The sequence below is a fragment of the Lepidochelys olivacea genome (genome assembly GCF_965140295.1).
Source record: "Lepidochelys olivacea isolate rLepOli2 genome assembly, chromosome: 17".
NCBI lineage: Eukaryota > Metazoa > Chordata > Testudines > Cheloniidae > Lepidochelys > Lepidochelys olivacea.
This window is the reverse complement of record NC_140427.1, coordinates 16,706,183-16,729,418: the sequence shown is the minus strand read 5'-3', so window position 1 is coordinate 16,729,418 and position 23,236 is coordinate 16,706,183. Positions and strand designations below refer to the sequence as shown.

General features: G+C 45.7%; 1 protein-coding gene across 3 annotated transcripts in view; it reads right to left on the bottom strand.

Annotated features, from left to right (window-relative positions):
- The window catches only part of MYBBP1A (MYB binding protein 1a), an 80,996-nt gene extending 59,456 nt beyond the window's left edge, over positions 1-21,540 (bottom strand). For 2 of the 3 annotated variants that reach the window (XM_084651007.1, XM_084651009.1), the window contains exons 1-14: positions 21,300-21,540; positions 20,506-20,601; positions 18,995-19,078; positions 18,542-18,616; positions 17,647-17,754; positions 16,019-16,209; positions 15,472-15,639; positions 14,220-14,337; positions 8,258-8,547; positions 7,185-7,292; positions 5,585-5,710; positions 3,336-3,542; positions 2,132-2,240; positions 840-927 (exon numbers count right to left, since the gene is read on the bottom strand). In XM_084651007.1, the coding sequence (XP_084507133.1) occupies positions 840-927; positions 2,132-2,240; positions 3,336-3,542; positions 5,585-5,710; positions 7,185-7,292; positions 8,258-8,547; positions 14,220-14,337; positions 15,472-15,639; positions 16,019-16,209; positions 17,647-17,754; positions 18,542-18,616; positions 18,995-19,078; positions 20,506-20,601; positions 21,300-21,476 (1,945 nt within the window). In that variant the 5' untranslated portion in view covers positions 21,477-21,540. The remainder of the gene's footprint in view (positions 1-839; positions 928-2,131; positions 2,241-3,335; positions 3,543-5,584; positions 5,711-7,184; positions 7,293-8,257; positions 8,548-14,219; positions 14,338-15,471; positions 15,640-16,018; positions 16,210-17,646; positions 17,755-18,541; positions 18,617-18,994; positions 19,079-20,505; positions 20,602-21,299) is intronic. The other variant, XM_084651008.1, reaches the window with a different exon arrangement.
- Between the last annotated feature and the right edge of the window lie 1,696 nt (positions 21,541-23,236).

Sequence of the window (23,236 nt, the reverse complement as noted above, 5' to 3'; positions counted from 1 at the left end):
CAACACAATGAGTCAGTGGCTGAGCCAGAATTAGAACCCAGGAGTCCTGACTCCCAGTGCCCAGCTGCAATCACTGGATCATGCATGAGTTACTAGTTCTACCCTAAGGATTACCTTAGAGAGCAGTCATTTCAAATAACCACACTCAAAGCAGATGGTGTAAGCTGAATTCACTGCTGGCAAAAGCAGATGCAACGAATCCACTGCAGAAGCTCCCACTTACGCCAGCAATGAATTTAGCCCTCAGTGGTTAAGAAATAGTTTTTTCATAAGTAAAAATTCAGACCAAACTCCTAAAGATGATTCCCTTGTGAGATTTATCGAGAATCCTTGTCCTGAGCTTCTAACCAAGGAAACTACTCATTTATAACATGGCCATCACAATAGTATCCAGGTGCTCAGGATCTCAGAGTATCTTCCCCATAGCTCTTCTCCTTGGGTGGGAGGGTGAAGGGAATTAGTCACATGGGGAGGTGGGTTTTGAGCACCTTTGAATGGGCACCATACACACCTGCTGGTGGGAGAGGACAACAAGCCGACCCCCAGCTGACAAGCTATGCTGATATGGATTGCAACCATCAGGGTGTTGCACCTAATATTTTTGTATGCTTGAGGAAGGGAAGAGACACACCCCACTCCCTCCTCCACCAAAATCAACACTCTCTGCAGAGGGCAGGACCTAGCTCCTGCTGGTTAGTAGCGCACTTCCTCTGGTTTTGTTTTAAGATGGGCTTTATATTTTGGTAGGCTCCCAGTGCTCTGGGCAATGGAAAACACATTAACAGAGTAAAGGATTGTTAATAAATTCCCCAAGTCTCTCTCTTTAAACTGGAACTCACCAGGCTTCTTCTTCTTGGATTTCTTGTCAAACGCCCTCTCAATGCAGTTCAGAAGGTCATTCAGAAGGTCTAGGGTTTCTGCCGGAGTCTGTTCGATGTAAAACACGAGCAGAGAGAGAAGACAGGCAGTGAATACCCTCTACCAATGCAAGTGCAATGAGAATGCAAGAAACGTACCCATCTCTGCTCCCGACTTCAGCACAATGTGCCACCATTAGGATGCTAGGCCCACAGACATGTTGGGATTGTCATTTCAACCATGTGGATATCGCAGGACAAAGGGCAGGAGTCAACAGGACTAGTTGGGAACCTACTGGACCCAGTGCTTCAGGGTTGTGCAGGCCTTCAGGAAAGTACCATGGAGAGTCGGGAGTTAAGTCCATGGGAAGGAAGGGATCTCAGCACTTCAGAGGCAACTGCCCTACACTCCCCCCAAAAAGGATTTTTGTATGTAGAACAATTCTGCATGGAGAGTGCAGTTTTAAAGCCCCTCACTTTCCAGTCATTAACTGCCAGAAAACGCTTTACTGGTCTTCTGTATATATAGTGCACGTGAACATTATATTATAGCTCAGACCAGGGATTCCAGTTCAAGCAGAACGTACAACTGAAGAGCCCACCTTGGCCGTCAGCACCAGGCCACCCCATAGCACACACCTGAGCTGGAGATGATGCAAAGCTGGCAGCTGGGGTGGCCAAGATGAGAAAGAGAGCGAGGATTTTCTGGTTGCTTTGTATTACCAGTAGCAGACATGATTCTTATTTTAACAAGATGCCAATCCCAAAGTGGAGGGTCTGAAAATTGCAGCACTTTGTACAATGTATTTTTGGATCCTCTTTATATTTTAAATGAGGACTCTGATGGACAGTCCAACGTGAGTCCTCCAACCCCCACTGTATTAATAACTTTGCATGTGTATAAATACCACTCACCAATGGAACTCCAAACATTTACAGACATTAATCAACCACCACAACACCCCAGAGAAGGCAGCAACATTATCCCATTTAGGAGCAAAGAAAGTATGCGACTTGCCACAGTCGCACAGCAAGTTGGAGGCTGAGCTGGGACTAGAAACCAGGATGCCAGCTCCCAATCACTCTTGCTCCCTACCTGATAGCCAAACGCATTTCCTTTGTTGGCTGAAAGCTCAATGCTTATGACCAGTGTTGGATTCTTGTCATATCTTGCCAAACACAAAGGAACCCTCAAACTGTTCCAGCCAGCGGTTGAAAAAGCCCAGCAGACATCAGCATGGTTTATATAGCTCAATGTGCACTACGGCTGTTACCTTGAACAGATGAATGCCCACTAAGAGCAGAAGGTGCTGGAAAGCAAAGATTTCCATACTGCGGGACTCCTTCTCTTTCTTCTGTAGGTTCTCCAGAGACTGCAGCATTCTGAAGAGACAAACAACGATGGGCCTTTCAGTGTTACAAGATAAAGTTCATGTAATCTCAAACAAGAGCAAGAGCTTCAGTTAACCTGTGCAGGGACCAGTAAGATCAACTGCACCACTTCAGATACTCAGAGGCAATTTTACTAGACCAGAATGACATCAAAGCATGTAGGAAAGGATCTGTCTTTGACTAACAATTGGCAGTAACAGAGGTCTTCGCTTTAATTCTCGCAATAGCACTCTCTGTATGGTTTCTAAATAACAATGTATTTAGGGCAAGGCATGGATTCCCAATAGACTTCAGCTGAATACACAGCAACAGCATACTTATTTAGAGGAGAATGAGTTCAGAAAAGAACAGTCAGATAGGGGCCAAAGGAACTGGCCTTCTAGGAAGAAAGATTAAAAGAGAAATCCAGCCTGGGAAAGCTAATGGCAGTGGGAAGTCACATGACCATCAACAAGTATCTGAAGGGAGGAAAGAGGAAGAGTTAGAGTTGGTGCAAGGGAGTCTAGCTAGGCGCAATGGGGTGAAGTTAAAGGGAAAACACAGGCCGGATTTCAGGCAGAATTCCACAGACTAACAAAACATTGAGTACGGGTCTCCAAAGGGAAGGAACAGAACCGCACTGCTTAGGACGGTTCAACCACACTGGACAAAGCAATAAAAAGCATAGTACAGAATAGGGAACAATCCTGCACTGGCCAAGTCACTAGACTAGGTGCCCTATCAGGGCTTATCCACTTCTAACATCTAGGATACACCCTCAGCAAACACTAAGCAGGCAGATACAGGCTGCTTCACCCAGAGTGGAGGAGATGCTTATTCAGTCAGGCAGCTTCCACTGTCTCATGTTACATACCCATCGGCCTAGACAAATCAGCTGATCTAGGATGATCTGACCCAAAAGCAGAGGCATAGCTCACAGTTTTAGAGACACCAACAGAAGGGACTGGGCAAACACACTCATGGAGCCCATTTTCCCCAAATCTCTTGCACTCTGCTAAGCAAGCCTCAATTTCCTGCATGCATCAGCCATTCCGAATGCCGTTCCTCATCCCCACAGCTAGTCACCAGACTTCCCAAGCCTCTCACCGGTCCCAAGCAGCCCTCTGTTCAGCGGTGAAAGGAGTCACAGCCTTGACATGTTTCTCATGAGACAGGAGGACGCTGGCGTACTGGATAATGAGGTAGATCCACAGGTTCCTGTCTGCAGTCACACCGTGGATGTGCTTCTCCCTCAGGGCTGCAGCTTCTGCCGTGTCTCCCAGCACGGGCAGAGAGTTTAAAATCTGAAGCAAACTGAAAAGCAAGCAGACAGCAGAGAGAGACACATTAACATGGAGAAATGCTGCTGTTTTCATTAGTTTTACTGGATTATTATAGCATCAAGACACACTAATTATGGACTAGCGCCCCACTGAGCCTGATTTATTTCACCATCCGTTCCCAACACCACAATGGCTGGGATGAGTTAGAGGAACCGGTCTGAAAACACGGCTCACTCATTCTATTCCTTTCTGGGTAGCTCCACAGATTTATTTAATTTAACATCAGTTTGCAAGCTTTTTGCTTCCAGAGCCCAAAATGTAGCCACGGTTCACTTCTGTGGTCCCATTTGTACTACAGCTGTAGCTAAACCCCCCAACCAAAACCAGCTGCACTGTATAAACACAAAGTCAGAGGAGTCCCTGCCCTGAAGGACTTCCTGTCCTGTTTAAGTAGACTGTGGCAGGAAGCATGATCCCCATTTTACAGATAGAGAACTGGGGCACAGGGGAGATTAAGTACCTTGCCCAAGGTCATCAAGGGAGTCTGTGGCAGAGCTGGGAATTGAACCCAGATCTCCCAACTATCAGTCCAGTGTCTTATAACCACAAGGCCATCCTTCCCCAAACCCTTTATCCCACAACGCTTCACAGGATTCTTTGCAAAGTGACCGCTCCACTCATACTCCCCCCACCTCCTCCTCCCTTCTCCCAACCTCCAACAGAGGGGCACTTGAGCACCTGGCCTCTCAATTGCCTGACAGAAGAGCGTTAGCTGCAGCAATGTCCCTGAGATCAATACTCCATTTCTTTTGCCTAAGAACAGGCAGGGTCAGTGGAGCACCAATCAGCAGGTCCCCAAAACAACGCACTCCTGTTCATAGAAATGGGACAGCCGAAACTTGCCTATAACCAGGTGGTCAGATAAACCGATACTTATCTTAACCAACACGGGCTACAACTGGAACACACTGTGGATTCGGATAACTACGCTTTTGGGATCGAGGGAATCTGGATCACTGGAATTGTATTACACCACTGGCAGGCAACAGAGAGTAGCCACATGACCCTGCCAGGCTCTGCAGTGTCAAAACAAAACCCACCTCTCTGGAGTCCATAAATAGCGCTCCCCTCAGCCAGTTAATGGGAGCCAAACTGAAATTGGAGGAGAAAGGCAATCTGGCTTCACCTCAGCACAACACAGATACAATTTGAGTCAGTTATTGTTTTCAGAAGACGCTTAAGCATTTCTAGGAAGTTTTACCCAGGACCTCTAAGGAAAGGGCTTTCAGTGATAGCTGCACTGATGCACAAGCACACAACACTTCATGCAACGGAAGTGCAATAACCCCCGTCTCCTGCCACGCACCTGGTAGGGCCAGAAGTACCCAACGCAGGGACTGCCGTACTGCAGGGGAGGGGGCAATACGAGGTCCAGCCACATCCCTCTCGGACCCACAACTGTGCAGGGGAGACACCACACACCCCCCCCCCCGGGGGCACTAGGACAAGGCAGTGCCTTCCCCCCACCCCAGAGAAGCCAGCCAGAGACTCCTCAGAAGCGGCCAAAGCTGGGACCTCAGGACATTCCAAGTCAAAATTCCAGAATGTTCTGGCTGTCAGAGCCCTGTGCTGATGGGCTGTTGGCGCCAACCCTCCCACTCCCTTCTCACCTCAGTTTCACTCTACACCTGTCCTATCCCCCTCCCCCGTCCCCTTTTTCCCCCCATTTAGCAGACACTCTCCTAAGTACCCCCTCCCCCCAAAAAATGGTGGAATGAACATGAGGTTTCCCACCATCACATTGTTCACTCTGCTTGTGTGTTCTACCCATTCCCCTACCCTGTGTTTGTCTTGTCTATTTAGACAATATTGCCCCATTGTTTCCTGGCACTTGGATTGTAAGTTCTTTGGGGGCAGAGACCATCTTTTTGTTCAGTACTTATCATGGGGTACTTGTCTTAGCACCTAGAAGCCCCAGCCATGGACAATACAAATAATAAATAATAATATGCTCCTTTTCTCTGGAAAGGAGATCAACTTCTAACATTAAATGCACGCAGGCAAAGTCCATACCTGAAAAACAAGTTTGCAGCTGTCGAGTGAGACTGTCCATCCAGAGGTACTGAGGGGCGGGTTTTCGTCTCTGGTATTTCAGAGGTTGGTTTCTGGGTCTCGAAGAAAGCATGGAAGAAGCAAAACCTAGAGAGGAGAAAGGAAGAGAGCAGAATGAAGAGTTGACTTGGGTTCTGTGTACCTGTACAAAGCAGCCTTTACAAAAAGCAAATTCAATATTGTAAACAGCATGTGCTTATCTAGCATTTCTCATGCAAGCATCTCCAAGCACTTCACAAATTTTAATTAGGCCTCATTAATTCTATAGGCACCCGACCCTGCCAGGTACTTGCAGTTAATGGAAGAGGAGGGCGCTCAGTACCTCAAAAAAGGCCTTTAACACCCTGCAACATCATTTTTATTACTACAATACTCATTTAGGAACAAAGATCTACTTTTTAAGGTAGTTAGGTGCTTGAAGATGCAGATAAGACACCTTAATACCTTTGGAAACTCTGGCCCAAAAGTTTAGGGGTATAATTTTCAAAGCACATATGAAGTGCCTAAGTAACCTAAGTCTTACTGAAAATCAATGGGAGTTAGGCTCCTTAGTGATTTTGGTGCTTTTGAAAATTCTACCCTAAGTGACAGGTTTCAGAGTGGTAGCCATGTTAGTCTGTATCAGCAAAAAGAACGAGGAGTGGCACCTTAGAAACTAACAAATTTATTTGAGCATAAGCTTTCGTGGGCTGAAACCCACTTCACTGGACGCATGCAGTGGAAAATACAATAGGAAGAGAGATAGATACACACACACACACACACAGAGAACATGAAAAAATGGGTGTTGCCATACCAACTATAACAAGAGTAATCAGTTAAGGTGAGCTATTATCAGCAAGAGAAAAAAAACCTTTTGAAGTGATAATCAGGATGGCCCATTTCCAACAGTTGACGAGAAGGTGTGAGGAACAGTACAGGGAAAAAAAATAAGCATTGGGAAATAGTTTTACTTTGTGTAATGACCCATCCACTCCCAGTCCTTATCCCAGCCTAAGTTAATGGTGTCCAGTTTGCAGATTAATTCCAATTCAGCAGTTTCTCGTTGGAGTCTGTTTTTGAAGTTTTTCTGTTGTAGTATTGCAACTTTTAGGTCCGTAATCGAGTGACCAGGGAGACTGAAGTGGTCTCCGACTGGTTTTTGAATGTTGTAACTTTGAATGTCTTATACCTATAGCTCTCTCGCTCTCTCTCTAGCTCTCTCTCTCTCTAGCTCTCTCTCTCTAGCTCTCTCTCTCTCTAGCTCTCTCTCTCTCTAGCTCTCTCTCTCTCTAGCTCTCTCTCTCTCTCTCTAGCTCTCTCTAGCTCTCTCTCTCTCTATATATATAATCTTCCTACTGTATTTTCCACTGCATGCATCCAATGAAGTCGGTTTCAGCCCACAAAAGCTTATGCTCAAATAAATTTGTTAGTCTCTAAGGTGCCACAAGTACTCCTCGTTCTTTTTACCGTAAGTGACTGGCCCAAGGTTGCTTGTCAGTTGCTTTAGTACCACTCCAGCCTTCTAGCAAGAATCACCCCACCCTTGGGTGACACTAAGTAGTCTTTAAATCCTTCTCACCTGACAATGTCTGTCACCAAATCCTCTTCCTTCTTCCCTTGACTGTCAATGATGCTGACTAGTCGGGCAATAATCCATTTTCTCAGCCGAACCACTCGGTGCTGGGTCCTTTCAATAAGCAAATGGATACAATTATAAAACAGAAGCTCAGACACTGCACTGGATAAGAAAACCCTGAAACAATGGGTGATGAGAATCTGAATACCGTGTAGACTTTTAGCAACTCAAAGCCCCTATATAGCTAGAAATCAGCTCAAATGCAGCATATACTGACACATATGCAGAAAGAAGTGACAGATGCATGTATAAAGCTACCTTTCCTAAGCGACCTACATTTGCTCTTCAGCTGGTATAAATGCACTTTATAAACAAATATGAACTCAGATCAATTCTGATCCAGTGAGCTTCTGTGTTCCACCAAAAACTGCTTCAAGAAAAGCAAGAATGTTCCTATGGTTGAAGATCTTTATTCACAAAGAGAGTACAACATACTGACATAGTGTGTTTAACCCGGGAAGATCACAAAATGCTTTACAAGCCTTTGCCCATGTCTGGGGTGAAGCATCATGCTGGCGTACCACACCACAGTAACAGTTAAGACAGACAGGACCCTATCCTTCACTTCATCTAAAATTGAGGGAGTGCAGTTGGAATTTTAAGTAAGCATTACCCAAACTATCATTTGACCGGTGCTCCAACTGTCACACAAAGTGCTGTAACACAACTGATCAGGACCTAAGTTTTACATCTCAGTTTGAAAAGACACTGAGCGACACAGTGCCCCGCTGGGTTAGTAGCACAGTAATGACTCAGTGAGAAAGACCACCTACACAGACTCCCCAATTTTCCCAGGAGGTTTTCCCAATAGGAAATTTCTATGGTTTCCCAGTAAGGATAAAGGGAACAGAAAACACGAGCTGCTCCTGACCTAGGACCAGCTAAAAGTGCCTTTGTGAATCAGCTGTTGTAGATGCCCCACATCTCCTCCAGGCCAACCGAACAGAGCTAAACATGGGAGGATGCATACAACACGCATCAGAGAGAGGAGGGAGCTGTGCTGTAAATACACTCACATATTTACTTTCTCCTGGTTCTGCTTCTGTCGGCTGGTGGTGAAATCTAAGCAGCAGTCAAACTCTGGCCTAAGAAACATCCTCTTGAGCCAGTCGACATATTTCAGCAATGCTACAGGCTGCAAGTGTTTCACCACCTTCCAGAAGCTGGGCACAACCGGATAGCCTTGATTGGTCAGAGTGGAGAAGCCAATCATCACTGCCCGCTGCTTCTCTGGATCATCACAGCCCTCTAGGAATGAGTTAACATAGGTTTCCATCTCCGGAGCGAACTTAAACCGGTCCGGAAGCTGAAAGGCACAGTCAATACAAGCAGGTTACGGCCCACCATATTGCATGATGGAGACAGAGAAATATGCACACTCAGTCATTGTACAAAACTGACTTTGCTCTGTACTTGCGCTTGGTACATCCTGGGTCTGAACATTCACCGGGGCAGTACCAATACACCAGATCCCCACAAGCCACTCACCCCTTCAGTGGTCAGGTCAGCCCTACGTGCTAGCTTGATCTATCAGATATCAGTATATCACGGAGTGCTGGACAATGAGCTCATCAGCTCCATTTTACAGATGGGGAAGCTGAGGCACAGGGAAGGGAAGTGACTTACACAAGGTCACCCATGAAGCTAGTGGCTGAGTCAAGAATAGAACCCAGGTCTCCTGGGGCCCAGTCCAGTGCTCTATCCACTAGACCAAACTGCCTCACCTACCAGCAATGGAGTCTTGCATGCTCTAACCTGCCACTGATCTTGGATTTCACCAAACCTTAATCTCAAACTGCAAGTAGCCCTCCCTCCCTCCCTGGTAGATCAGACACCACATGGACTGATATAGGTGAAGTCTTAAGAACCATCAGCTTGCAGTGTTGCCCAAAAAGTTTGTGAGAACTGCTTTAGCTTCCTTCAGTAGAAACACAGCACATATAAATATAGTCTGTTCTTCCAAATTCTCTGAAAGCTGTGCAAATCAAATGGTTCAAATGTTGAGTCTGGGAGCGTTGTTGACACTAGATCCCAGACCCAGACGCCGTACATGCTAGAATGACACAGACAGCAGTCTGCGAGGGTCAGAACTTTCAGGCCAGCATCACCAGATACATTTATTTATCCCATTTTCGTGATGGTCTTTTACAACCCACAGCGTTTCAACTATGCCGTACATTCATCCCTGCTCGCTCAACTGTGCTGTGAAGAGAATGAAAATATATCTGGAGAAAGCTTGAAGGGGAAAAGAATGGTGATTCCATTCCAACCATATAATGCAACTTTTCTAAGTGAATTAAACAAATTGTTTTATGAAATGTCAAGATCAATACGGTGAAATGAGGGAAGCTGGAGCAGTAATGAAATTTAAAGACTGAATTTTTCCCTAGACTAGAAAGCCAATAAATTTAACAGGTAATTAATCTGCAGCCACCTCCATTTGGCCATAAAACATATGCCTCAGAAAGAAAGGTCTGCAAAGCACAACTGAATAAGCTTACATTTGCATGCTATTGGTCAGCTCCTCCCACTGTCAGTATTGTCCAAAACCAGCAGAACCACCCTGAAAAATTTCATTAAAATGTGATTCTATGCTGAAAGTGGAGAAGCACCGGGATACAGGGGTTTCATGTTGGTTGTCTCTTGATTAAAGAGAATCAAATGTGGTGACTTTACAAGTGAAAAAATAAATATATATAATGGATTGATACGTTTTTAGGAACAGGCGAATCACCAAACGAGCAGTCAGTCTCCAATAACCTATACCGGTGACCTGGAGGAAAGTAAGAATCCAGCGGTAGTTTTCCAATAGCCAACCCTGCTAATTTAACCTGGGATTGGAAGCTCAAACTAGTAATAAAGGTGCTGGAGATTAAAATTAATTAGCATTTATTTCTATGCCTTCGAATTAGGCCTTCCATGTCACCTGTAGAATCCCATAGCCTCGTACAAGGATGACGGAACAGAATTTAGTAAACAAGTCTATTGATGCACAAAGAGAAACAGAATTCAGTCCACTCTCCCACAGCTGTCTTGGCTTTGCAGGGCTAACAGGAGCAAGATGTACTAAACCTGTCAATCTGCAGATATTAGAGAAAAAAAGCAAGAAGGTGCCATTGATACCCTCACTTGCAGACTTCAGCTGCTGCTGTGATACCAGCAATGGAAGCCTGGAACATTGGCTTGCCCCAGAAAAGAAAAGAGCAATGACTGCTGTGTCCACAGCAAAGGGCAACAGGATTCTGTTAGCCCACAGAGCCTAGCCAGCGCCATTTTTTGGTGAGTTCCCCTCAAAAAATGACTATTTTAGTTTTCTTGGAGCCAAAAGGGATGAATTTTACAGTGACTTTCCAAATGAAACTCAGACCTCAGCCCCAACCAGATTATTTACCAATTTTATGGTAAACTACTTAACACAGCAGTTCCCAAACTGTGGGTTCTGACCCAAATGGGGTCACGCCAGAAACAGACAGGGTCACAGCAATCGTGTGAGTATGTGTGCGCGCACGCATGCGCAAAGAGGACACTATTTTGCTCCGCACAGCGTGATCTCACGTGTCTGGTAGGTGAGAGGTCACAAAGCATGGAGGATGCCACTTTGGAGAGCAAAGTAGTGTCCTCCATGCGGTGTGACCTCGCACATACAGTTCTTGCGAAGCCTTGCTGGGTGGAGGACGCCATTTTGCGCTACAAAATGGCATCCTCCATGTGGCATTACCTCGCACATGGGCTCTCTGGGGTCCTAAGAGGAAATAATTAATTAAAACAGGATCGTGCCAGTGAAAAGTTTGGGAACCCCTGACTTACCAGCATCCGTGACACTTTTATACCTTGTCTTCAAATGTGTTTGTACAGCACCCAGCACAATGGGACCCTGGTCCTAATGGGGGCCTCTGGGCACTAGCCCACCACGAAAAATAAAAAAACTATAAGGATTAAGGATGGGATTTTCAAAAGTTCTCAGCATTGTCTTAACTCCACTCCCATCAAAGTCAATGCAGGCAATTTTTGGTGAGTCAATGCAGGCAGGGCAGAAAAGGTGGGGGAGTTGCACTGTATGTAAGAGAGCAGTATGACTGCTCAGAGCTCAAGTATGAAACTGCAGAAAAACCTGAGATTCTCTGGATTAAGTTTAGAAGTGTGAGCAACAAGGGTGATGTCGTGGTGGGAGTCTGCTATAGACCACTGGATCAGAGGGATGAGGTAGACAAGGCTTTCTTCCGGCAACTCACAGAAGTTACTAGATCGCATGCCCTGGTTCTCATGGGAGACTTCAATCACCCTGATATCTGCTGGGAGAGCAATACAGCAGTGCACAGACAATCCAGGAAGTTTTTGGACAATTTCCTGGTGCAAGTACTGGAGGAACCAACTAGGGGCAGAGCTCTTCTTGATCTGCTGCTCACAAACGGGGAAGAATTAGTAGGGGAAGCAAAAGTGGATGGGAACCTGGGAGGCGGTGACCATGAGATGGTCAAGTTCAGCATCCTGATACAAGGAAAGCAGCAGAATACGGACCCTGGACTTCAGAAAAGCAGACTTTGACTCCCTCAGGGAGCTGATGGGCAAGATCCCCTGGGAGAATAACATGAGGGGGAAACGAGTCCAGGAGAGCTGGCTGTATTTTAAAGAATCCTTATTGAGGTTACAGGGACAAACCATCCCAATGTGTAGAAAGAATAGTAAATATGGCAGGCGACTGGCTTGGCTTAACAGTGAAATCCTTGCTGATCTTAAATACAAAAAAGAAGCTTACAAGAAGTGGAAGATTGGACAAATGACCACGGATGAGTATAAAAATATTGCTCATGCATGCAGGAGTGAAATCAGGAAGGCCAAATCACACCTGGAATTGCAGCTAGCAAGAGATGTTAAGAGTAACAAGAAGGGTTTCTTCAGGTATGTTGGCAACAAGAAGAAAGTCAAGGAAAGTGTGAGCCCCTTACTAAATGAGGGTGGCAACCTAGTGACAGAGGATGTGGAAAAAGCTAATGTACTCAATGCTTTTTTTGCCTCTGCCTTCACGAACAAGGTCAGCTCCCAGACTACTGCACTGGGCAGCACAGCATGGGGAGGAGGTGACCAGCCCTCTGTGGAGAAAGAAGTGGTTCGGGACTATTTAGAAAAGCTGGATGTGCACAAGTCCATGGGGCCGGATGCGTTGCATCCGAGAGTACTAAAGGAGTTGGCGGATGTGATTGCAGAGCCATTGACCATTATCTTTGAAAACTCATGGCGATCGGGGGAGGTCCCGGACGACGGGAAAAAGGGTAATGTAGTGCCCACCTTTAAAAAAGAAGGATCCTGGGAACTACAGGCCAGTCAGCCTCACCTAAGTCCCCGAAAAAATCATGGAGCAGGTCCTCAAGGAATCAATTCTGAAGCACTTAGAGGAGAGGAAAGTGATCAGGAACAGTCAGCATGGATTCACCAAGGGCAAGTCATGCCTGACTAATCTAATTGCCTTCTATGACGAGATAACTGGCTCTGTGGATGAAGGGAAAGCAGTGGACGTGTTGTTCCCTGACTTTAGCAAAGCTTTTGACACGGTCTCCCACAGTATTCTTGCCAGCAAGTTAAAGAAGTATGGGCTGGAGGAATGGACTATAAGGTGGATAGAAAGCTGGCTAGATTGTCGGGCTCAACGGATAGCGATCAATGGCTCCATGTCTAGTTGGCAGCCGGTATCAAGCGGAGTGCCCCAAGGGTCGGTCCTGGGGCCAGTTTTGTTCAATATCTTCATAAATGATCTGGAGGATGGTGTGGATTGCACTCTCAGCAAGTCTGCAGATGACACTAAACTGGGAGGAGAGGTAGATACATTGGAGGGTAGGGATAGGATACAGAAGAACCTAGACAAATTGGAGGATTGGGCCAAAAGAAATCTGATGAAGTTCAACAAGGACAAGTGCAGAGTCCTGCACTTAGGACGGAAGAATCCAATGCACCGCTACAGACTAGAGACCAAATGGCTAGGCAGCAGTTCTGCAGAAAAGGACCTAGGGGTTACAGTGGACGAGAAGCTGGATATGAGTCAACAGTGTGCCCTTGTTGCCAAGAAGGCCAATGGCATTTTGGAATGTATAAGTAGGGGCGCATTGCCAGCAGATCGAGGGACGTGATCATTCCCCTCTATTCGACACTGGTGAGGCCTCATCTGGAGTACTGTGTCCAGTTTTGGGCCCCACACTACAAGAAGGATGTGGAAAAATTGGAAAGAGTCCAGCGCAAGGCAACAAAAATGATTAGGGGACTGGAACACATGACTTATGAGGAGAGGCTGAGGGAACTGGGGATGTTTAGTCTACGGAAGAGAAGAATGAGGGGGGATTTGATAGCTGCTTTCAACTACCTGAAAGGGGGTTCCAAAGAGGATGGCTCTAGACTGTTCTCAGTGGTAGCAGATGACAGAACAAGGAGTAATGGTCTCAAGTTGCAGTGGGGGAGATTTAGGTTGGATATTAGGAAAAACTTTTTCACTAGGAGGGTGGTGAAACACTGGAATGCGTTACCTAGGGAGGTGGTGGAATCTCCTTCCTTAGAAGTTTTTAAGGTCAGGCTTGACAAAGCCCTGGCTGGGATAATTAATTGGGGATCGGTCCTGCTTTGAGCAGGGGGTTGGACTAGATGACCTCCTGAGGTCCCTTCCAACCCTGATATTCTATGATTCTATGAATGGGGATTCTATCCCGACGTCAATAAAAAGAGTTAGGCAATTGCTGACTCCTTTTGAAAAATCTCAGCCTAAAATAATAGCAGTTGAGGAATAAGACCAGAAACTAACACACAATGAAGATAAAGAACAATCCAAATTCAGCCCATAATGACCAATATACCTACAGCGAATACTGCCTTAAACAACACAAGGTCTAACAATACTGTAATGCGATATTTGAAAATGGCTGTATCAGGTAGGGTTTGCTCTTGAGTTTGGGGTCTTTAGCATGGGTTGCATCATATCCTCACAGGGATGCCTACCTGAGCCGATACCACATGATCCCCATAGTGCCGCATCACTTCCCCTCGGAGAACAATCTGTAGCTGGTCCAGAGACAAGAGTGGGAGAGCGCTGCCCAGCAACCGATAGCACATGTAACTGAGTGGAAAGAGAACAGATTCCCTCAGGGAAGGACACAGTAGTACCACCACACACAAGGACAGGGCAGAGAAAGAAAACCATCTGTGTGTGCTTCACAGAGATGTAAAGAAATGGACAGCAGTCAAGACTACAGGGACACTACCAGCCTAGCACTCTAAGGTGGGCAGATTTTGTAAAAGAACGGCACTTCAGAGCATAAAATGAGCATTCACCCATCTATCCTGATGCTGATTTGAGCACCAAAATACAAGATTTGGGCAGCTCCTGTTGGAAAATGGCCTCTTTTTTTCCCTGAAGCTTGCATGCAGCAAGTTAACAAAATCCCTTAGCAACAGGCCAAGGAAATAGTGTTTGACTCTGGATTCGAGTCAGGTTTCAGGGAGCAGGTTTGTGAACAAACCCAGGTTCAGATTAAACAGTGCCAAAAAACCACTCACAAGATTTTGGCTCCAATCTCAATAGCATCAATCTCAATATAGCAGATGACTGATGAGCTTTGTTCTTGAAAATATTTTGGTATCTTACCCTAAAAACTTGCTAAAACAGTTAACTCTTGCCGTCTCAACCACCTTCATGTTAGAAATGGAAACAACAGATAATTTTTAGTTCTGTGTCAAATCCAAATCGGGAGTTCATACGGTCTAAGGATTTGAATTCAGCTCATGGTAACAACACAAAGGGGAATGGACACAAATTTCAGGATCTGGCCCACCTCCAAATCTCACATTAAGACAGACACTGTTATAATTCTTAAATTGACCAGATTTCAGTGTCAGTAGTTTCAGGTTGTACATCTGCCCTTAAGTTCTTCTGCCAGTTTCCATGGTCCTCACAATCACATATGCCTAATTTTTGTCCCAGTTATTAAGAACAGGAAACATCATCACACTTCAAGCAGTATTTCCTAGATTGCAGCAAAGCTGCTTCTTCAGTTTGTCACAATTAGATCTGGGTTTAAAAAAATATATAAATAAAAAACCCGACAGATTTTTCGTGAGAAATTCTCCCCCCCACCTCCCTTTTTTTTTTTTAGTCAGGTTTTAGTCACCATACAGCAGCAGAATTCATGTTCGGATAGGAAGCAGAAGAGTAGATTATATTAAGAACAATGAATGACATTTTAAAACAAACCTATTAGGACCCGACTTTTCCTTAAGCAGCCCATTCTCTACAGCTTCTTTCCAGAAGAGTTCAAAGGCGCCTTCCTTCACAGACACTCGTAGCAAGTCCAGCCCGACACGTGGAAGATTCCTATCCTTCTTCTCAGACCTGGCAGCAGTTTTCAAAACCTTCACGAGCCTTGAGAGAAAAGCAACCACAGGAAGATAGGAAATCTGAACTATCCAGTCAGGAACGAACTTTCTGAAGGCAAAATCCCTTCCTCTAACCACCTTCTGGAATGGACAGACAACTGCACGGAAACTAACAAGTTATCTGCGGCCACGGCCTCTAAAGATGAGCAACTGATCTGAATATTGGGAGCAGCACTCTCTGCCAGTCTGGAGATGCCCAAGAATAAACATCAACCCCAGCAGCAGCTCCATACCATGTCTCCCATTACATTCAATGGAAATGCAAGCATCCAGCACCCCTAGGCATCAGAGCCCAATTAGGTTTCTCATTTACATTCAGGAAGTTGGGAGACTTGACATCTTTACACCCTTCTCCTACAGCTCACCTGGGAATGTTCTCCATGGTTACGATGGCAGATGAGCCTAGGAGTATCTTCAGCTTATCGGGTTTCAGAACCCCAGGAAATTTCTGTATGCTCACGAGCAGGAGGTGCAGCTGCTCCGGGGTGCTGAAGGCCGAAGTGAGGTCAGCCTGTAGGGCGCTGAACAGGACTTCCTCAAACACAGCTTCAGGAATCTACACAGCAATGCAATTGAGAAGCAACACAGCAAGTGATACCGGCTCTATACATAGTTATTGAATAGTATAACTATATGAGGTAAAGGGGTGGGTTTTTTTAAATCCCCTAGAGCGGATGCAGTTGTAGCAGTACAAAGGTGCCTTATACCCAGTATGGCATATTCTCCTTCCTATACAGAAATAGCTATATTGACCGACTACACCATTATACCAATATAGTTGTACTAGGGGTGTTGTACTAGTGTAATTATACTGGTATAGTTAAAGGGGTACAAAGTTTGTGCTTAAACAGGCCCTAAGAGACAAGACTGCACAACATCAAAAGCCAAGGTGGATCTGATAGGAAAAGGGATATCAACCCTTTTCCTTCACTTTTATAAGACACAGATTCTGACCTAAAAATACCTTAGGGATCCATCATCGATTGCAGCAAAGACTGTATATTTTTGGCACCTTATAAAAACTTTATTTTTACTGATGTAACAAACAAACAAACAGAAACCCCAAAACCTCAGGACAATATTGGACCCAAATTTATCAATGGGTACAAAAGGTTATAAGGATGTACAAGAGACACACATGCCAACAGGAAGAAAGCGTGCTGTAATTAGTTTGCTACAGTAAAACCTAAAGGTAAACCAAGAATGGGGCCCAGATGGTTTCTGTCCTAAGAGCTTTATTTCATGGCTGTAATTGCAAACTTCCTGCTGCATTTTGATTCTTCTCTCTTTCAGTGCTATACAGCCATGATTTGTTTGTATGATTTCTTAAATACAAATCCATTTTAAAATGGTGTTGTTCATCTCCATGGGATCTTCCTGGCTGAATATTTTGAACACTTTAATACGTTTTGGAATAAACTGGATAGATGCTTTTGAAATAAAAAAGAAACTCCATTGTTGAAGAACCTACAAAGTATCTGAATCTGCCACAAATCAGGAGCATGGCAAGCATACAAAAAAACCTTATATCAAAATTGCTAGACCAAGAACATTCTTACATCAAAAGGTTGGTAAACTTAGAGTTAAGGTTGATAGTCTGCATAGTCTACCCACAGAAACCATACAGAGCACAGAAATATGCATATAAACCATTCTACACTCTTTTTATGCTAAATCCTCAGTTCCCCTTATCATCACCTACCTCTCCTCCAGCCCCAACAATCTACACATATCCACCCCTATCCTGAGCAACCAACACCGAGCAACACATGGAGACTTATACTGCTGCACCAATTTTATGGACAATAAGCTTCCCCTATTCTGACTTGCCCACATGACAGTTTTCAGGACCACCAACCATTTGGTGCAACACCCAGTGAAGTCAATGGAAAGACTCCTTTGACATCAGTGGAGCTGGTTCAGACCCAGCCTAAGGAAAAAAACAAAGACCACAAACAAAAAGTTCCGCTATTCAGGTGCCAGGTCTTCATACCTCCGAGAGGATGTCAACGAGCGTTTTCCTGGGGAGATCTCGGAGGTGGGCATGGTGCTGGGCCAAGCTCTGCAGAAGTCGGACACACTCCAGGAGGGCCTTTTTGTCCTAGAAATTAAAACAAGAAAAAAGTAAACGGTACACAACCACGGTTAAGCTCATGGCTCCATTATTAACTCCTAATGGATATGCTGAATCTTACGATTATTAATAATAAACCGACCCAATTGCTTCCTGATGCGTAAGTCAGATCTTCCCGATACAGCATTCCCTGTGTGTGACTGACACGTGATAACCTTTCTTCTGGAAAGGAATTGTTCTACCTCCTCTGTCCCTCTATCTACGGACAGTTTTTATATGGTTACCATATTATCTCTGTCCTCTCTCACTCTCTCCCCATCCTTCCCTTCCCCTCTCCACCCCCACCCTCCCCAGTTTTCACATCAAAGGTGATTGGATCTGATAACTTTTCTACACATTTTCTGGATTTTCTTGACGCTGCTGATTTCCAGCTGTATACAACAAATTTGAACGAAACAAAGCTTGGGATTTTAGCAGCAGGTACCAGCTATCTAAGGTACTTGTCTGGCCACCATCACCATAATAACTGAGCACCTTGCAACCTTAAATGTATTTATCCTCATGACACCCCCGTGGGAGAGAGACATGCTATTACCTCCATTTGTAAAATGGGGAACTGAAGCACAGAGACTAACTGATCTGCCCACAGTCACACAGGAAGCATATGGCAGAGCAAGAAATTGATTTGAACCTGCGATTCCTAAGTCCGCAGGCTAAAGTCCTAACCAATGGACCATCCCTTCTCTCTAGGTCTTGTTCCACATTTGGGACAGCACCAGGTCAATTGCTCATGAACAAGCAACATCCATGTTACCTTTGCAAGACGACCAGACTGGAACAGAGCCAGTACCCCAAAAAAGTTTCCAAAGGCAGCATTTCTAAAGAGTTTCTGAAAAGAAGAAAATCAACACTGTAGCCCAACAATTCAAAATGCAAAAACAGGTAGATCTTATGTTCAACAACAGCTCCCACTGCAGGTGAAAACTGCCCAGAAGCAGGCAGGGAGAGTCAACCTTGAATATCCTTCCATGCAAAAGGTGCTGTGCTGCCCTCAATTCACATATGCAAACCTCTTCAATGGAAGCGGTACACGCACATCGAGGTCCTGTGACAACATGGGTAATTACAGATTCTGGCAGACAAATAGAATCATGTACCTTAAAAGGGGCCCCAAAGCAAGGGTGATCGAGGTAATCAATACTCACTGAGGAACACGGAGGATTTACAACTACTGTCTGGTGTTGCTATGAGCACAAGGCGGACGTACCTTTTTTACTCTCTCAAGGTTGTGTTTTTCTTTTATCTGCTGCAGGACAGTATGCAGTGGAATTTCTTCAAAAAATTGCAAAACCTGGATATCAGGACCAACATGAGACAGAGATTAAACTCCAGGAGAAAATGCTCTCACAACATCCATATTTATCTTCAACAACTATAGACTGAACGAAGAATTAGAACCAAACTCTCTGATTCTTTCTACCAACCTTAGACCCAGTCTACAGTTAAAAGTTTCCCTGCACAGCTATGTTGGTTAGGGGTGCCATTTTTAAAAATTGTATTTTATTTTCAAATGACATGGCTTTGCTGGGAAAAGCCATAGCGTGCACACCATTTTTCAAGTATAACTGTCTACAGTAGAGCACAAAATATGCTTTGACCTCAAGAGGTGGTCCTTCTGGGTCAGAATAGAGACCTGCTAGCAAGGGGGTGCATGAAAGAGAACAGTCTTCATTACCCATACTGTACCTGTTCCGAAGGAAGGGTACTTCAGTCTTCAGAGGTCAAACAGACTGGCACCAAACATGAGCAGACTGGCTTTGATTTTTAAATGTTTTCAGTTTTTTCAATCAGTTCCAGAGGCCAACTTGTTTTGAAGCCTGGTCTGCTGCGACACTCCATGTGCGTGAACAGCCCAGGAGCGGGGGTTCTCACAGCAGAGCAGGGTAAGGCTGGCTCCCGGAGTTAAGGATTGGAGAGGTTTTGCATTATTCTATGTCAGTGAGGGGTTTGATTTTTTTTTAAAAAAACCAATAGTTACACCAGTCCTACCCTTATACCAGCACAATAGCGTCCGCACTAAAGGTGCCCAATGTAGGTACAGAAGAGCCCCTGTTTTATGAACTATTTGTGGATTGATGAGTTCATAAAAACTAAAAAAGTTCATAACACTGAAGATCTCAAAATGACTGTGGGTATGGTGTGAAAGTTAATGCATTAATCGTCCAATACCAGTGTACGCAAAGAATGGTAACAAATTTATACAGCATGCTTGATTTTTCTTTGTGAGTACTGCATCTCTTTGTCACCCACTCTCTCATCTTTTCCAACCTGTATAGCTGCTTGACCATCAGCTAAAGAACTGAACTCTCGTTCAGCGGCACAAAAACGGTTCATATAATTAGTTGTTCATAAGATTGATGTTCAGGAAATCGTAGTCCTGCCATAGAACACATTCCCCTTACCTTATGGGAAAAAGCTAAACCAGCATCAGTGTGTCCACACTCCATGTGGAGTGGGGTAGGACTACTTTCCCATATCAGTGTAGCTAAAGCAGTATGTGTTTAGACCAGGCCTACAAGAGTTCACTCTGAGATGCAAGAACTCTTCCCAAGACTCCTGTGCATCCAGAGATTAACCAATCAGAACTCCCAAGTATTTAAACAAAAAATAAGCACCATGCTTTAACCAAGCCAAGTTAGAACTATTTCGTTACCAACATACCCATCGATGCATACTCTGAAATCCATAGAGAGTGCGCTCCCATGGGAAAATACCAACCTGAGCTAGTGCCAGACTGAAACCGGGACGGGCTGCCTCTCGAGTTGCTCCCAGTCCTTCTATCAATCGTTTTAGAGTATATTTCAGCTCATCTTCCTAAAAAATTATATTTTAAAAAACACAGTACATTTAGGAATGCTTCCCTACAATAAGGAAAATCATAAGGATGTACTGCTAGTCAATACATAAATACTGTCTGACCACTTCTCCCAACTGGGCTCATGACTGTCAGTTACAAAGAATACCCAGTTCTACAAATGCACCTCACTGCCCTAATTCAGATTAGCCAGGCCCAAGCATATATCCCTGCGACTGTATCAAACCCTTGGTCTGCTCAGGGATTTAACCCGGGGAAAGGGACACTGATTGGTACCAGACCAGGGAACAACTGCACTGTAACCAGATCCTCTACTTCACAGCTGTAGAAGGTAGGGATGGGATTATGCACCCACTCACCTCAACCAAAACACTGCTCCGGATCTAGCTCCAATCGCAGCAGCCCCCCGAGAGCCTAGACCCAAGTTTAACCCTTCCACCCCCTCCTGAACCCAACCAGCCCCCTGGGACGCTGGGCCCCAATTCCCTTCCCATCTCTCTGGGCCCGATTCTCCCCCCAACCATGTGGGAACCTGGACTCCCCCCCGCAGCGCCCGATTCCCTTCGCTCCCCCACCTCCCTTCCGCCCCACACCCCGGGACTCCACTCCCGCCTACAGCTGCCCCGAGGGCTCTGGACTCCCCCCGAAACTCCCACGGCGGCCCCGGCCCCCCTCCTCCAGGCTCCGTCGCTCTGACCTGCCCGCGGGCCCGCAGGTACCGCAGCAGGCTCTCGGTGGCCGCCAGGCGAACCTCCTGCTGGGGCTTGGCGATGTCCCAGAAAAAGTCCAGGAACTGCCGGTTCTGCTGCAGGACCCCCCGCGGGCCGGAGCCGGGGAGGGCCGGGGCTGGAAGCGGGGCCGGGGCCGCCTCCATAACGCGACCGCGGCGGCGGCTGGCGCTGCTGGGACCCACGCTGCAGCTCCACGTGGGCTCCCGGGGCCAGCCCCTTCCGGGCTCGCCCCAGCAGCCGCCCCCCGCTGCGTGCAGCCCGTGCCCCGGCCTCCGGGGAAGGCGGCCCAGCCCTGGGAACTGGGGCGGAGTCTTTGGCTGTGTTGGTCGCTGAGACGGTGCCCCTTGAAGTTCCCCTGCTGGACTTAGGGTCTCCAGTCACAACAGCAGAGAGGCCCCGGCAGCAGGGTCCCAGCAACGGGGCTGCTCTCGCCAGACCTGCCTTCCGTCTGACTCCGGAGTAGCGAGCCACGGCCACCGCTCTGGGAAGTCACTTCACACGTGCCAACTGGTCCCCCAGCCTACAAGGTCCTGCATGGCCCCGGCGCAGGGGGCACTGGGCAGCTCGCAGGGCCAAGCCTGTCAGAAAATAGTGGAGTCTCTCTCTTTTTTTTTTTTTAGCAAAATACTTATTATTTTCCCACTGAGTCCATCCAAAAATCTCTAGCCTCGTGTACTTAAACTGAGCGACCAGCTCATGAAGTATCCATTTATAGGTTTCAAATATTGGCAGGTATCATATTTTAAGGAAAGGAGGACTTGTGGCACCTTAGAGACTAACACATTTATTTGAGCATAAGCTTTCGTGAGCTACAGCTCACTTCATCGGACGCTCACGAAAGCTCATGCTCAAATAAATGTGTTAGTCTCTAAGGTGCCACAAGTACTCCTTTTGTTTTGCGGATACAGACTAACACGGCTGCTACTCTGAAACCATATTTTAAGGAGTCCTTTAAAGTCTCTCCCTCTTGGAAATGAAAGGTTCTGCTGTGGGCCCTTCAGTAGAAAATGTTTAAAATCTCACTGATTATTGATTTAGCACTCCCCCCAATCCCTTCATTTAAATTGTCTTACACATGCAGAATCTAGACCTCAAGAAGGGGCAAATGCCCCCGGCTCCACACTTGGGGAGGTGCTGCACTTTGGGGTAACCTGTGCTGTCAGGTGACTATCTTGTCCCTCTTCCCCATGGGCCTTTGTGTCCTTCAGTATTCACAATCCCCCACCCATATTGCCATGTCTGAAGATTCCCCCATAATTTTTAGACTGAGTGACTTGCCCGGTTTAAATTCATGAGCAATCTGTTAAGTGATTGTAAGTTTGTACACAGCTTTGAAGATGAAAAGTTCTATGTAATGTGCTAAGTATTGTTATTACTAGTTATAGGCAGGGAGAGGAGCTCACAGGCTATCATGAGAGATCTAGGAAAGGGTCCCCTTGGCAGAAAAGTTGGACAGGACCCTGTAAAACTTAAAGCCAACTCTCATAGCTTGAGATAGGCCTCACACAGGAAGACGGGCCAAAAAACTCACAGCAGAGAACTGAAAATCAAGAACTAGTGATGTGAGATCAACTCATTTCTTTTTAACATGTATTGCTTAAATTTTCTAGAATCACATGATCTCCATGTCACAAAACTCCACAGAGCGACCGGTGTCGAAGTCTGAAACACACATACATGCACAAAGTAGGATCTTCCTATTGGCAGCTAACTCAGACTCTATGAACAGGAACCATCTCTCCTGACCTAAATTTTAACATGAGATTCTCTAAAACTGGCTGCTGTGTGAATATGGATGCTGAGAAAGCTCACCTCTTAAATGCTTTTGAAATATGACAGCCTGGTTTTGTCTGGGTCAGACATTAGCCATACTGATGCAATCAATCAGACTGTGGAAAAAATC